Below are 17105 nucleotides of genomic sequence, written 5' to 3'. Positions count from 1 at the left end.
GTATTCCGAAAGTTTGATTTAGCACCTTGAAGTTGTATGAGAGCTGCAGGAATTTGGAACATGGCCAATTTTCTTGCACGCGGATTCTGTGGTTATGGCGGAATTCCACTCCATGGAAGCCCCGGACCTTTCATTATCTCTCATTTGCAGCCACAAGTGAAGCCACTAACAAGTGGAGAATTTGACATTGCTTGTTATTCCCCCGCCTGGCCAGTTCAGCAAATGTTTAAACTTTATGAGTGTGCTTGCCTGGATTTAAGTGACATAGCTCGATTATTATTTATAACAACAAAACTAATGGAAGGATGACAACACTTTTGACAAACAGTGCCGTTCACTTCACTTCATTTTTTAACCTTATCACGCTCAGATTACCCCAGGGGAAGATAAGAACTTAAACAAACAGGTTTGTGTGTGAAAATGGCTCTTCGGCTCAGGGTCTTGTTACTTAACATGGTCTCTGAGGAGCTGCAATTAGACTAAATAAAACAGCAAGCAGCGGACAAGCACAGATGAAACGACCAACCTTGAATTGACTGCATGTGTTCTCCTTAATTAAGTTTTATTTTGCGCAAAGCGCATATCATGTTTTACTAATGTTATTTTTCTGGTCCTGAGAAAAACATATTAAGATTATGTTATACTCATTACTGCCTAAGAATTTCAGCTGGCTTTAACCTTTTTACTTCCATGGATTCAAGGGTTACCTCAGAACATAATTACTTGCAGCAGGCAGGCTCAGCCATACACTGGTCAATTAAACAACATTAAAGGACAAGTTTGCTTTACAAACTGCTAGCCTACCCTTCTTAGCCCCCTAATTTTGGATGGCTACACACTATACAATCTTCATGTACATGTACAATCTACTTTAGATAATACCAAAATCATATAATATGAGGGCAAACCTAAACAATACTTTCAATTTACTGTATATCTAATCAGGCAGGCTCATGGAAAACATAGTCGATGGTAGATCTAAAGGAGATTTTACAGTATATGGTCACCTTTATATAATATATATCTCTACCCCCCTCTACTTAGACAGGTAGAAATCTCCAAATATAAGGAGCCTATAGGCAACCAAGGTTTTTTTCATAACATTCTTTTACGCAACGTGTTGCGAATGAGCACTTGCTGTTGATCTATAAGCAACTGTTCCATATCTGCTGTCTGTCTTATTCAAATAAACACAAATTACAACAAGCACAGTGCATCTTGTGCAAACGTAAAGGTTTAATTTATGGCTATGGAAGGGATTAGTATTCTGAGTCACTAACCCAGAATCAGTATAAAGCAAGGACAAACAAAGTGAAGCCATAATGCTTCATCTGCATCCCCTGCTCCAGTCAGATGCCAAAAATACAGAAGCCACAGGTTACGCACAATAACTCACATTTTCAGAACCCAGATAGCAAGCAATTGTGCTGCAAGTTTGAAAATTACTTGCTAAGCTATTGCTAGACAAGTTTGCTGCACAATTGCAGCAAGTCTGTATTGCATGACTCCAGATCAACTTTCTTTGCAAACATTCTACAAGTCTGCTGCAAGTTCTGGTTCAATTATGTTGTGCTACAGTCATCCCACCACAGGGGTCACAGTGATTTGCAGAGCTCTTGAAGTTGATTCACCACTGCAACCTTGCTCTTGCTAGAGACTTGCCATACAAATTTTCTACAAATTGCAAAAGTGTCAACTAGAATTGGGTGCTTCAAGTGCTCTGCAAGTGTATAACTTGCCAGTGAAAATGTGCAGCAAGTTAACAGTAGGGCTGCAACTAACGATTATTTTCATAATCAATTAGTTGGCTGATTATTGTTTTGAATTAATCGATTAACTGGATAATAGCCTTAAAAAAAAAATAGCATTTTTAAATTAATTTGGACCAATTTGTTGTTGGGCAGATTACAAAACACAAATTGCCGCAAAAACACATTACATGCTTTTCTGCAGCTTCTCCATTGAAGTATATTGAACCAAAAAAAATAAAAAATAGCACAGTTTTGCGTTAAAAAGTCCTTGCCCTTTCCAAATACGCACCAGCTGAAAAAAAATCATGGATGTGAACGTGTCCCATATGAAAACATGTAAATAAACTGTAGTGTGTTTCTGCAAAAAGCACCAACAGAGGTGTGAACCCAGGCCTGAGATGTTTAGTTACATAATGGGTTTAAAAAAACAGAAATAAGTACAAAAAGAGCAAATAATCGCTACTGTAAGGGGTTCATTTTTTTACTGTGGGACAGTGAAAGTAATATTTACAGTAGCGATTTGCTTTCTTGTACTATAAAGGGCTAATTTTTTTTTAACCCCATTATGTTACTGCCCGATTAATCGATTATGAAAATTGTAATCAATTAATTTCATAATCGATTAGTTGTCGATTAATCGATTAGTTGTTTCGGCCCTAGTTAACAGACTTACAATACAAAACTGCCACAAATTTGTGGCAAGTTATCCTTGCTATCTGGGAAGGGAGTCAGCTATGGCAACCTATATTTCCCTCAGAAGAAGTTGTCTTTAAGTGTCACTAGTTATAAGTAAAATGTCCTTATTGAGCAAAAGTTGCCATTTTGGCGATATGCAATTGGGGAAGACAAAATTAAGGTAATTTTTAAAAGGGTGATGGGCTTGAAATGGAGGGTTATGAAAACTCCTTTCTTTTTGCATGGTCATTTTTGCATGGTCATCCAAATAATAAATATGATTATAAAGAATTGTGCTTACCTTGGCATTCTGTAGAGCAGGTTGGTAACTGGATGGTCTATAATACATTCTCTGGGAGGTGTCAGTATGAACATCCCCTAAGAACAATTCTTCTACTAAATGATCCAAGTTGTGATGTAAATACTGCTTTTCCACACGGATGAGTTGAAGTTCATGCATTGCAAAGTTAAGAGCCTCTAAACATCTACAACTGTTGTCTTCCTTCCACAAATCGTAAGTGCCATCTATTTTCCAGGTCATGTCAGAGGGTATAATACCAGGACAAGTAGTGTTTACCATCCAGGTGAGTTTTTCAGCCATGCTTTCACTGTGGGGTATCACTTGTACGCTATGCAACTGATAATCAGCCTCTGTCCCACCACGGATGATCCAAGATGCTTGCCGGAGACGGATCTTTCCACGAATGACCAAGGTGTATGTGGGATTTGTACAATGGTTTCCTCCATAATAGAACTGATAAGCTTTAAATGTATTATTATTATAAAACCTGTAGGATCTTGTGATGAATTCCGGTCCTGATCGAAGTTCACATCTGTAAAAATATGACAAGATATTGATAAAAGGCAGAAGCTATAGCAATGCTTTATGTTTGTGTCTTCCTGTCCAAGTAACAACTGCTCCCCTTATTTTGTATCCTGTTGTCACAGGACTGGAAATTAGTCAAAATCTTACCATTGGGGTTACAGACAACAATAAGAACAGAAGTATTTACTTATCCCTAGTCTACCCAAAGCAATAATACATTTTGGCTGTTTTTATTGCTGTCTGTTTTCCTGCTGGATAGATTTACCTTCTCTAATGGTCCTGGTGACCACTGTCCCTGGTAAAGAAGGTGATGGGAAACCCAACATTTCTAAGTTGTCACAGGATCAAGAGGTTAAGGGAAATCTTCAGAGCAACAAGGTTTTTTATCAAGGAGATGTCCTTTGGCTTTGGAGAGATCTTCTATTGTTTCCTCCTGTGTCTTTTAGGCCGGCTATATTAGTAAATTTAATATTCGCTATTGTCCTCCTGATTCTCCTCCCGGTCAATCAGGAAGCAGTTCCTGAGACCCAATTGGCCAGGAGTTTTAGGATTCCCGGCCAATCGGGTCTCAGTCAGGACCCATTCCCTGTTCGGCCTGGAAGAAAAGCGATGGCCCCAGAGCGAGAAGCTGTGACCCGGATCCACATCTGCCTGATCTGCCTCCTTTCTAAGGTAAGGATGCCTCTGATTGCCGCTGCATTCCCATCCATATCCCGCAGGCTGGGGTGATATTGCTGCATTCCCATCCGTCTCCCATGGAGGGGGGGGGGGATAATCGCTGTATTCCAGACCATCTTCCACGGGGGGTGTCACCACCTTCCCGTCCATCTCCCACGTGCGCGGGGGGTTGGCATTGGTTTCCCCCCCCCAAAAAAATATTGAGCACCAGCCGCCACTGATCAGCTCGCACACACTGTGTCTTTCTACCCTTTCCTCTGTGCCGCTGACAGATGAAGAGAGATTTTTAACACAATCTGCACTTTTGAAAGGGCGTAGAGAGAAAAAGACTACAGATAAACAAGTAAAACCTATGTAAGAGGATTTGTTTAATCTCTGTGTATCATCTGAGGCTGTTCACTTCACTGGGTATATGTGAGGGTTTACAACCACTTTAATAAGAAAACATTAGAGTAACAGTACCACTGCACTTCATTCCTATTTTTAGGAGAGCTAAATCTCAGAAGGGAAAGCAGGAGGTAAGGGTGATTAATATATTCTATTTATATTCTGTTGCCTTTTCAGATACAATTCCTGGAGCTTACCTTTAAAGCTTTGTTCACACCAATGCATTGCGAGAATGTACTCAGAATCCCGCAACACACAAAAACGTGCTGCCCATTTGCAAACGTGCAGCAGTACATTATTCTTAATGCCACCCTCTTGCATCTTGTTAATACACATTTCGGTGTGCCGCTGTTTCTTGCATATAGAGAAGCCCATAGAATTTAATAGACTGCTCTAAATGTACTTCTCAACTACTCACTCCAACTGCAACACTTTCGACCTTGTATTCTCCCATCACTGCACTCCCTGCAACCTCTCTAACACCCCCTTTGCTCTATCTGATCACAACCTTATCTGTTTCACATTCTCCTTGTCTCCTACATCCCATGCTGCCAACCCACAAACCACTACCCGCAGAAATCTTTGCAACCTCAACCCTTCCTTTCTTCACTCTGCTACTGATGGCCTTTATGACAACATCACACCCCTGTCCTGCCCAGACCTAACCACTTCCATTTACAACAACACGCTGTTATCCTCCCTAGACATATTTGCTCCTCTTTCTACATGCTGAACCAGGCCCCATCTGCCACAACCCTGGCAAACAGATGACACCAGAAGTCTTAAGAGACGCAGCCATGCTCTTGAGCGAGCAAAGCATAAATCTAAATCCCTGCAAGGCTTTACCCTCTACAAATCTGCCCTTCTCAAATACAACTCCTGCCTCCACACTGCTAAACAAACTTTCCACAACACTCTTATCAAAACCCTCTAATCCAAACCTTGTCAACTCTTTTCTACCCTTAATTCCTTACTTCACCCTCCACTGACCCCACCCACCAACTTGCTCACCGCTCAACAGATTGCCAACCATTTCAAAAGCAAAATTGACACAATTCGCAATGTGATAGCGAGCATTCAACTTCATCCTTCCTCGCCCAGGTCCTGCTCTCCCGACACTCCTCTGATACCAGTGAGTCCGCTTGCAGATTGCAACGTCTGATGGTCCAGTCATCCAAGGTTCCGGGATCCGAATTACAGCTATGTGCCATTCGGACCCATTAAGAACAAACACCAGGCAGGCTGTATGTAAGTTCCAACAGGACTCTTTATTTTCAATTACACAGCACACTTTTATACAGAATTTGGAACATCCCACTCCCAACAACCGCTTTCCTATTGGTCAATTGTAAAGTATATGCAGTCTTCACTCAGGTCCCCCTTGACCATGCAAATGAGGACTTGAAATTGTCAACAGGGATTGGTCCAATAGCTTGGATAGAAAGACTTGTGTATTGAGACAGAAGCCCCAGGGGGTAATCAATGTACACAATAACCCGGTTCTAGCTAGACGGACTGACTCCGACACCCGCTCTTAACCTGCAGAACACAATAAAAGGTATTTCGCAAGCTGGTTCCACTTAGCATTTCAAAAGCCTTGCATTGAATGTCCCTCTCCTGTGTAACAGATGTCAAGTAGAAACACTTTAATATCTCAAGGTCCATGACACTCCCCTACCCAACACATCAGGTCCAACACCACACTCAATACTCTCCTCCTTCTGCCCAGTTACCACCGATTAAGGTAATAAACTCCTCTCCATGGCCCACCTCACTACCTGTCCCCTGGACCCTGTCCCTTCACAATTGCTGCGACCACCTTCCCGCTCTATCCTTAACTCCCTAACCCACATCTTCAACCTCTCCCTCTGGCACCTTTCCTTCCCCGCTCAGATATGCACTGGTTACCCCCATACTTAAAAAACCCTCACTAGACCCCACCTGTTTAAATAATTTAAGACCCATCTCCCTGCTCCTATTTGCCTCCAAGCTCATTGAACGCCTTGTCCATGACCGACTGTGACGCTACCTCACGGACAACCTTCTCGACCCCCTACAGTCTGGCTTCCTCCCACAACATTCTACTGAAACTGCCCTACTAAAACTGACCAATGACCTACTAACTGCTAAAACCAATGGCCATTACTCTATACTCATAGACCTCTCTGCTGCCTTCGACACAGTTGACCACCTGCTCCTCCTCAGCAAACTACACTCTCTTGGCCTCCATGATTCTGTTTCACCCTGGTTATCCTCCTACCTATCTCTCAGCGCACTTACAGTGTCACTTACAACTCCATCACCTCCGCTCCTTTTTCTGTTGGGTACCCTAAGGCTCCATCCTTGGGTCCCTCCTATTCATACTCTATACCTCTTTCCTGGGCCTTTAGATAACCTCCTGTGGCTTCCAATACCACCTCTATGTGGACAACATCCAGATCTATCTCTCCTCTCCACTCCTCAACTCACCCCCTTGATCTCCTCACAGATCTCAAACTTACTGAATGACATCGGTATGGATGTCACACCACTTCCTCAAACTCAATCTTTCTAAAACTGAGCTTGTTATATTTCCTTCTTCCCGGTCCCCCCCATGACTTTACCATTAAGATCGACAACACACCATTGGTCCACACACATACCAAGGTTCTGGGTGTAATCCTTGACAATCACTGGCTAAATCCTGCCGTCTTAACCTCCGCAACATCTCCAGAATTCGACCCTTCCTGACTAATGACACCACAAAGCAACTTATTCACTCCTTGATTATTTTCCGCCTTGAATACTGTAACTCTCTCCTTAATGGCCTACCCTTACGCAGGCTATCAACCTTCAGTCTATTATGAATTCTGCTGCTAGACTAATACACTTCACTAACCGATCCATGACTGCTGATCCTCTCTGCCAATTCCTTCACTGGCTTCCCCTACCCCACCGTAAAAAAATTCAAAATACCAATCACAACATACAAGACCATTCACAATATTGCCCCCATCTACATCACCAACCTCATCTGCAGATATAGCGCAAATCGCCCCCTCCGCTCTCTAGCTCTAATGCTCGCCTTCAGGACTTCTCCAGAGCCTCTCCCATCCTCTGGAACTCCCTGCCCCGGTATGTCCGATCAGCCTCTAACCTCTCCACCTGTAGGAGATCCCTGAAAACTTATTTATTCAGGGAACCCTATCTCACACCCACCTGTCCCTGAGCCACTGTCCCTGTCCCTGAGCCACCCCCATCAAATCATTCTCCGCAGCTATTAACTTTTGTACCTTTAGAATGTAAGCTCTACAAGCAGGGCCCTCCTGTACCTTCTGTATTGAACTGTACTGTAATTGTGCTGCCCCCTCTACATTGTAAAGCACTGCGTAAACCATTGGCTCTAAATAACAGTAAATTGTGTATAATAATAATAATAATAGTTGTAGTCACTAAGATGGATTTCTAATAGAAAATAGACTGTTCACTTTGCAGGTGCAGTTGCTCCAGAGCTTAGTAAATGAGAGGAAGCTTGGCTGATTTTCATCATCCAATCATGTGTGAGCAAATATGCATTATTTTTTTTTTTTTTCTTGCATGCGATTTGGTATTCTTTACGAAGTGAAGCTTCATCCCATTTACTAAGCTCTGAAGCAACTACACTTGCAAAGTGCATAGTCTATTTGCCTTTAGTAAATCCACCTCACTGACTTTGAACAATGAAGCAGTGTAGTGTCAGGCCTCGTACACACGACCGAGTTTCTCGGCAAAAACCAGCAAGAAACTTGCTGGGATTTTTTTTTTGCCGAGGAAACCGGTCGTGTGTACATTTTTCGACGAGGAAACTGTCGAGAATCCCGTCGAGCCAAAAAGAGAGCATGTCTTCTTTTTCCTCGACGGGAATGGAGAAACTTGCCTTGTCAAGTTCCTCGACAGCCTAACAAGGAACTCGATGAGGAAAACAATGTGTTTCGCCTGTCGAGTTTCTCGGTCGTGTGTACGAGGCTTTATCTGGTATTCTTACTTGTTCCAGGTCAGTAACCCAATAAGCAGTAAAGCAGTGACTGGAATAATGACAATCAGGATAATGGTGTGAACTTGTACTCTTAACAAAAAGTTAGGAGTAGCAGTTTTGATATTTATTTCCTGACAGGTTGCCTTTATGGATAACAATAGAAACATCAGATATTGGAGCACATCAAATTATTTGTATGATGTGATAGTTAACCAAAACACCAAACCAAGTTCCTCCATTGGAGCTGGAGGTCCCAAGTTTTCTACTTTGTCTTATAACACTTAATTCAAGTCTGATTTTTTTTCCCTTCTAGCGTGTTTGTAGAGCACAATAGTAAATTCTTTTCTGGAGCACATCTATGTGTTTATATAATCTGCAAGTGCTATGTCAGTTGTGGGGAGTGCGGCTTTTAAAAAAATCTCAGATACATTAATGACCACAAAGCATAATAGAGTTGGTTCTGTTTTCTGAAACTCTCAAAGAGACCACTCCGACATGAGAATTAAAACCTGTGAGTTACAGCTTCGTAAGGAATGAATGTACTAGATTCTAAATATAAATGTAAAAAGAAACAGCCACAATTTGCCAAGCACTTCTAAAGCCAGACAGCAAGGAAACTCTCCATAGACAGGTTCCCCTGGCATGTCCCATGCCAGACCACAAGGAAACAGGAGACTGCCTGTTGTGGCTGGAAGCTCTACTAGCTCATGAGTGGACACAGGAACTGTCAAACCAGAGTAAGCGCAAAAACAGTGTCAGAATTACGCAGTGGTTGCCCTACAGACACGGCAGCTTAAAATTTTGACAGCAGTGGTCCCTATGGCTCATTGTTTGTGATACAAACACACTTATCATAATAGGTATATACCCCAAAATGCAGCGAATGCCATAAGCTGAACAGCCTTCTAATCATATGTTTAGGGGAGCTGAAATAAATGTAGCGTTTAGCTGAATTCTACTGGGATAGGGGAATGTATGCACAGCTCACCTCTCTCCTGCCAGATGTATTTAGCCGATTTTGACATAAACCTGGCAGAACTGAAGACATTTATGCACAACATTCATATAGGGGTGGCTGATTAAAGGGTTTATATTTTGCAAAAGACTGCAAACATTTGCTTATTTCTATGACTGGTTAAAGAATATTGTATACAAACATTAGAAATTCCCCCACTCTCTCTGTCCTCCTTTACTCAGCAATGGTGGCCTGATTTTATATCTGTTCCTATATACCATGCCCAATGTAGAGCCTGACTAACATTCAAAATGTGTAGACATTCCAGTGCAACAGGTGATAGGGTCCTAATGTGTGTTGATAATTTCAACCGCAAGAAAACATTTTCTTTGATATGAGGATGAAATGTAGTTACCCTGTTGAGACCCACTGTCCCTCGATCATCGGAGGCATCTGCACAGTGACTCGAGCTCCATTGTGAAGATGTTTTAGCATGTGGTGACATTGTGATTCTTTGTAGGATCTCCATGCAGTTTTCTCCAAGGACCTGTGCTGTGACCTGTCTGTTAATAGCACATTGGACCCACTTCCCAAACCTGAAAAAGAACAACAAACCATGTCAATATAAAGATTTTAAATCTGTAGCTCATTTTTAATAACACAGTAGAAAGTCCCAACAGTGGTGTGTTTTAATGGCAGATGCTGTCCCTCTTCATCCCTCTCATGCATTGAGAAAAGTCCATGCATTGGTAATGCTGAATGTAGCATGATCTGTACATGGGGGACAGCTTGATGAATGATCAGATTCTTTCCCTCATGCACAGATCGTGATGCATGAAATTTAATCAATGCGTGGGTTTCTTTCAAAGGGTGAGAGTGGAGGAGGGGGTGGGTCCTCATCAGAAGTGTCCTGAGTCAGCCCTTGGTTTCTCATATGGTCTGGATACTTTATCGTGATCTCCCAGTCCATGGGCGTCCACTCCATAGGGCAAGGGGGGGCAATTGACCCCCCTGGAAAATCGAGAAGGTGAAACATATTATTCAGCAGAGATAAATGATCAGAATAACCACTGTACGAATTGCCTTTGATAAAAAACAGGGCTGTCTGAGCGATCCCGGGCTGCATGTCACACAGGCACAGTGAGCAGAGTGAGCAGAGTGAAGCCACCCCCCCTCCAGTGTTTATGTGTACACAGGGGGAGGGAACCTGCTGTGCCTGTGCCGCTGTGATGGCTGAGCTGAGGTACTGAATGGGATGGGGGAGGGGGGTCCATCTGTGCTGAAGGGGGGTTTGTGCTGAAGGGGAGGTCCATCTGTGCTGAAGGGGGGTCTGTACTGAAGGGGGGGGGTCTGTGCTGAAGGGGAGGTCCATCTGTGCTGAAGGGGGGTCTGTACATTCTCTAGGCTATATTTACTTGGGCATGGAGTGAAGATGAATTATCTCAAGAGCTATTTCAAACTGCCAGCTGGCCGCGTTATCGGTAAAGTGCCGCTAAAAAGTGACACGTTACCATCGTTTTAGCTGCGCTATTCCCCGCTAGCGTTTGAAGAAAGGGTTAAATGCGACTGTGTATCGCCGCTGCCAAAGTGCCCCTCCCTGAAAAAATTTCAGCGGACGCCCATGTCCCAGTCATATGTCCCAACTCATGTCCAACTGAGAATTGTGGATGTTTCCACCACCTGTTCTCCAGAACCTCCTACTGCATTATACATAATATCAAATACATTTAGGAGTGTAACCCCATATAATGGCCATAACTGTTGTGTAGATCCAGAAAGTCCAACACAGAGATGGAGTTATAGCAACTATCAGGTGATTTAACTCTTTAACTAAAATAAATAAAAATCCAGCGTTGGGGCGTAAAGACCCTTTAATACTGGGATTACAAAGTAACTGTCTGTTCACTGTTAAAAAACCCAACGTTACATAACATTGGCAAATAAACAAAAGGTTCCATTATTAATGAATCAATAAGAACTAAGTTATCAGACATAAACTGTAACCTAGTTTACTTTGGATGAACATGCTAGCTGTATTGCACAATGCTTCCTGTACACCTTGCCCAAATAAATATAATTCTGTCAACAACATCAATGTCTGAAAAGGTTAATGTGCCCAACATGCAGGAGATCCAACAGTATACAGAATTGGCTTCTCAAAACTCTGCTAATCTTTTTCGTTTTCGTGCAAATGATGAAAAATCTGGTAATGAAGAAAGATGAAAAGGTTCATTGTTAGAGGGGAAACCATCACAGATACAACAAACATGAAAGTGACAGCAAGGAAATAAGGATCATGCGGTTCAAAGCTTCAATACTGCATTTTAGAAGAGCTGACCCAGTTATCAAAAAGCAGGTGCATATTGTCACATGTACGAAACTGCTTGACCCATCAGCTATTGCTCTGCGTACAACGATAAATGTGTCCATTATTATTGACTTCTAAAATGAATTGTGGATTCTGCTTCAGAGGTAATCAAAGCTTATGTATAATCAAAACTTTTTTGATTAGGATTAGAACCACCGTCAGGCTTTTAGTGATTTCTGTGTCCCTACTAGGGAGATTTTACTTCTCTGTCCTGGTTGGCATTGTTAGCAGAATAGAACTTTAGGGTAAATCTTCCAAAACTAAAACAAACTTTTAGGTATTAATTCCATATCAAACATTTGGAAATGCATGTTGACTCTAAAGGCCCATACACACGATCGGATTTTCTGACAACAATGGTCCGGCGGACGTGTTTTATCGGACAATCCGACCATCTGTATGCTCCATTGGACAATTGTTGTCCGAATTTCCGACAACAAATGTTCGCTGTGCATGCTCTCAAATTTTCCGACAAAACATATGTTCCATCGGATCATCCGGTCATGTGTACACAAATCCATCGGACTAAAATCCAAAGTACAAACACGCATGCTCCGAACCAATGCTAAACATCAGCCAACAATAGCAGAAGTTGCCCAAAGGGTGGCGGTAAAGAGCTGAAAAAACATGTGGTTTGGTGAATGTTGGCTGAAATGTTCTGCCGTGTGTATCCATACCAAGTTCACGGCCAACGCCGACAAAAATCCACAGAAAAGTCTGATGGAAGTCTAATCGTGTGTACGAGGCTTAAGAGAAAAGAAAGACACTGGATGACCCGGGGATCATATGGGAGTCTGATTTTTTTTTTACTATTGGATTCCCACTGTCAATACACCATAAAATTCACATGGAACTGAATGCTAAACAGCAATCTGCCAGCACCATGGTTTCCATTTGTAGCCCAGTTTTGAGAAACCAAATAATTGTAACTCTGGTGGAAAGTGTTCAAAACAACCAAATCTTGTTCAGATAATTAGTTGTTTCAAACTGGAAGACAGTTGAAACAATGTAGCATATTCTGTGTAATATTTATTATTAAGGAATTATTTTTTTTAGTCAAAAGTTGGGGAAAAGCTGCCAAAAGTGTAATTTGTATGATCAACACTGGGTTCTGATCAAATTCAAGCACTGAATGGGATGACCACTTGTGAATCCAGCTGTGTAAGGCTTACAGTATAATAGTTGAAAGGGTTTGTTGATGGATACAGGGGTCCTGTCCTTTTTAATCTATTTGTAAAGTGATATAGAATAAAGGTTTGGTGGGCAAGGTATGTCTTTTTACTGATGACACAAGGGTGTATAGAAGGGTGGACATCCCAGGTGGTGTCTGGAACATGGAACATGATTTAGCATTTCAGAAAGATTGTCCAAAACAGTGGAAACTGCAGATCAATGTTTATAAATGTAACATAATGCACCTAGGGAAAAATAATCCCCTGATAGAGTACGATACACGGAATATAGTGTATAGCGCTACAAAGGCAAAAAAATAGGGGTACTTATTTCAGATGATTGCAAACTGAGCAAACAGCGTGGCCATACAGTGGAAAAGGTGAATACAGTTCTAGGATACATCACTCAAGGGGTCACTAGCAGAAGGAAGTGGGTTCTGATTTCTCTATATAGATCTTTAGTTAGACCTCATTTAGAATAATGTGTCCAGTTCTAGGGATTGCACTCATACAATTATATTGATAAGAAAGACTTCAGGAACGTATTTTGTACATTCTGGAGGAAAGAAGGTAAAGGGGAGACATGAATTAAACTTTTAAATACATCAAGGGGTGAATAAAGTTCAGCAGAGCAGTATTTTTTAATATAAAGCCAAATTCAGGAACATGGGGACATGACCTCAAACTAGCAGAAAGAAAGTTCAAAACTTATCTTAGAAAGTATTATTTTACCGAAAATGTAGTCATCTCCTTTGCTATTAGCTGTGTCCATTTTCCCCTTTTCTATGAGCTGTGCCCCTCTTTCCCTTTTCTATGAGCTGTGTCCACCCTCTCATTTTCTATGAGCTGTGCCCCTCTTTCCCTTTTCTATGAGCTGTGTCCACCCTCCCATTTTCTATGAGCTGTGCCCCTCTTTCCCTTTTCTATGAGCCGTGTCCACCCTCCCCTTTTCTATGAGTTGTGTCCATCCTCCCCTTTTCTATGAGCTGTGCCCATCCTCCCCTTTTCTATGAGCTGTGCCCATCCTTCCCTTTTCTATGAGCTGTGTCCATCCTCCCCTTTTCTATGAGCTGTGCCCATCCTTCCCTTTTCTATGAGCTATGTCCATCCTCCCCTTTTCTATGAGCTGTGTCCATCCTCCCCTTTTCTATGAGCTGTGTCAACCCTCCCCTTTTCTATGAGCTATGTCCATCCTCCCCTTTTCTATGAGCTGTGCCCATCCTTCCCTTTTCTATGAGCTGTGCCCATCCTCCCCCTTTTCTATGAGCTATGTCCATTCTCCCCTTTTCTATGAGCTGTGCCCATCCTTCCCTTTTCTATGAGCTATGTCCACCCTCCCCTTTTCTATGAGCTGTGCCCATCCTTGCCTTTTCTATGAGCTATGTCCATCCTTTCCTTTTCTATGAGCTGTGCCCATCCTCCCCTTTTCTATGAGCTATGTCCATCCTCCCCTTTTCTATGAGCTATGTCCATCCTCCCCTTTTCTATGGGCTGTGCCCATCCTCCCCTTTTCTATGAACTGTGTCCATCCTCCCCTTTTCTATGAGCTGTGTCCACCCTCCCCTTTTCTATGAGCTGTGTCCACCCTCACCTTTTCTATGAGCTGTGTCCACCCTCCCCTTTTCTATGAGCTGTGTCCACCCTCACCTTTTCTATGAGCTGTGTCCACCCTCACCTTTTCTATGAGCTGTGTCCATCCTCCCCTTTTCTATGAGCTGTGCCCATCCTTCCCTTTTCTATGAGCTGTGCCCAGCTTCCCCTTTTCTATAAGCTGTGCCCATCCTCCCCTTTTCTATGAGCTGTGCCCATCCTCCCCTTTTCTATGAGCTGTGCCCATCTTTCCCTTTTCTATGAGCTGTGCCCATCTTCCCCTTTTCTATGAGCTGTGTCCATCCTCCCCTTTTCTATGAGCTGTGCCCATCCTTCCCTTTTCTATGTGCTGTGCCCATCCTTCCCTTTTCTATGAGCTGTGTCCATCTTCCATATTTTTTTATGTGCTGCTCCCATCCTTTTTCACTATGCAACGCAATCCTTTCCAAGTAGCACAGAGTGTTGGAGTGAATTCCAGAAGATCTATTGGTCCCCATATGCCCGAATTCTAGACAAATGAAAGAGCTCAGTCAACTTGTGAATATTCTTGATCTTTGGTACAAAAAAATTGTTCTAAAACAGTAAGTTTTTTTTTCCGCTTCTAAAAACACACTTATGTTAAACAATACAATTAAAAGGGGCCAGAAAATACAGAACTGATGCTTTCAGCTACAGGAATTGTAGATGCATCTTGCATATATTTAAAAGCCAACTCTTTGGAAAGAAAAAAGGCATGTTTAGATCTAGGGGACTACGAAAAGCACTTTTACTTACCTGTTTCTCCATTCCCTCCAGCAGCTGGCACCCTTCTCTACTCCCTTATGCTCTGAAAGTGGACTGTCCTTTGCCGTCTCACATCCAGTGCGGGACTGTGTGCTCTGCATTGGTTGTGACGACTACCAGAGCGATCTGCAGGGATTGATCTTAAATCCTTAAGGGAGTGTGTGGGGGGTGGAGGATTGGGTAAAAAAAAATTGCCTTTTACGGTCTCCTAGACCTAAACATGTATTGAACCCTTGCAGTGTGAGGGCAGCCCTACTGCAAGGGAGCATTTAGTTTCTTTCCCTGGAGTTTAACTTTAACTCTCCCAAGCTAGATAAATAGACATGCAAAAAATCTGCTAAAAAAGGTCTAAAAATTCAATTACGACAGACAGATATTCATTTGTACATTTTCATCAGAAGATCTAGTAATCAGCCACCTGCTATGTTGTGTTTGAAAGCACAGCAACATTAAATAATTAAAGGCAAAATACAGTCATAAAAAAACACATTTTCTAGCTACCCAAAATAAAAGGGTTGCCCTGTAATTGAAAGACAAGAAGATAATACTTGACTTTCACAGTATACAGCACTCATGCTTACATTGTGTAGGATGAAGTTTAATTGGCTGCCAGTAAACCAGTTGTGCCTTCAGGCAACACAGCTCTTTAATACAACAACACTGATTACTGAGACAGAATGTGGAAGATCTAGTGCAGCTGTGATTGTCAGGCAACGACCTCTCCCGCTGCCCGCATATACAAGGCACTCTGCTTCTTATCATCCATGCCTTTCTGACACACTCACCTGAGCTTAGCTATTGACCTCCTGCAAAGGGTTTGCTTATATGTTGGGTGAGTGGAATCAGATTGGCCAAGATGGTCACAAAGTGTTTTATGTTGGAGGGACTGCTTAAATCCCAAGCTTTTGAAAAAGAGTTATTACTATTAATATTTAATCATCTATGTACAGTATCTATGAATAACGCACAACACAACGAATAAGTGCAACACCTTTCATCCCTTTACAGAAGAATATTGATTGCTCTTTGTGCAAAAAATAATAATGTGCTAGCTAAGCTTACAGTGGTATTAAACCCAAACATAAGAATGTAATAATATATTGCAGCTTACCAATCCTTAGATGTGGTGACTGCATTTGTTTTCTTTTTTTTTTTTAACCTATTGATCCAGCCAGTAACACATTTCCTTTCCTGAAGAGCTCCTTCACCGCTCTTTGGAGCGGTGAAGGAGCAGTGTGTTTACCGCTCTTCCACCGCTCCTGCACATTGAAATCAGCGCGGCTATACTGCTGGCAATGCGCTGCGGGCGGTTTTAACCCTTTCTTGGCTGCTCACGGGGGTTAAAAGCGCCCGCTAGCGGCCGAAATGCGCCGCAAATCCTCCCATAGTGTGGGCAGTAAAAATAGCGGAGTTTTACCACCGACGCTATGGGCGGCTCAGTGTGAAAGGGGTCTTAGCTGGCTGAATCTGGGCCATAGGAGTGAAAAAGTAAGTAGACTCCTGTGACCCAGAAGAGAAGTATGACCAGAAAGGATTTGGCCATACTTCTATTTAAGGCTGGATTCACACCTATGCATTTTTAGTGCTTTTTGCATTTTGCAGATTTGCACTACAGCTGCATTTACATGGTTTCCTATAGAACATGTGGTGTGAATCCAGCCTTTGGGATCACATCTATTTTAGAACTTTGATTTGGCTGGAGACAAATCTCATAGATCCTTAGTTGCCAATTAAGTACTGTGAACATTTTTGCTCTTATTCATCCATTTGTGGCCAATAATCAAATCAACACTGAGCAGATACATCCATGTTCTATCTGTATATTTAGAATAGACATGGAATAGCTTTCATTTGTGTGAATCCTTCCTCTAAGAAGACTTCATATATTTTTGAATTCCATGCTCTAGCTCAGTGGTGGCCAACCTT

The 17105-nt window shown here is 42.3% G+C and overlaps 1 protein-coding gene across 1 annotated transcript in view; it reads right to left on the bottom strand.

Annotated features, from left to right (window-relative positions):
* The window catches only part of APCDD1 (APC down-regulated 1), an 80503-nt gene that overhangs the window by 14580 nt on the left and 48818 nt on the right, over positions 1–17105 (bottom strand). The window contains exons 2-3 of the mRNA XM_040353958.1: positions 9682–9862; positions 2728–3259 (exon numbers count right to left, since the gene is read on the bottom strand). Of these exons, the coding sequence (XP_040209892.1) occupies positions 2728–3259; positions 9682–9862 (713 nt within the window). The remainder of the gene's footprint in view (positions 1–2727; positions 3260–9681; positions 9863–17105) is intronic.

This window comes from Rana temporaria, chromosome 5 (genome assembly GCF_905171775.1).
Source record: "Rana temporaria chromosome 5, aRanTem1.1, whole genome shotgun sequence".
NCBI lineage: Eukaryota > Metazoa > Chordata > Amphibia > Anura > Ranidae > Rana > Rana temporaria.
This window is presented reverse-complemented; position numbering and strand designations above follow the sequence as displayed.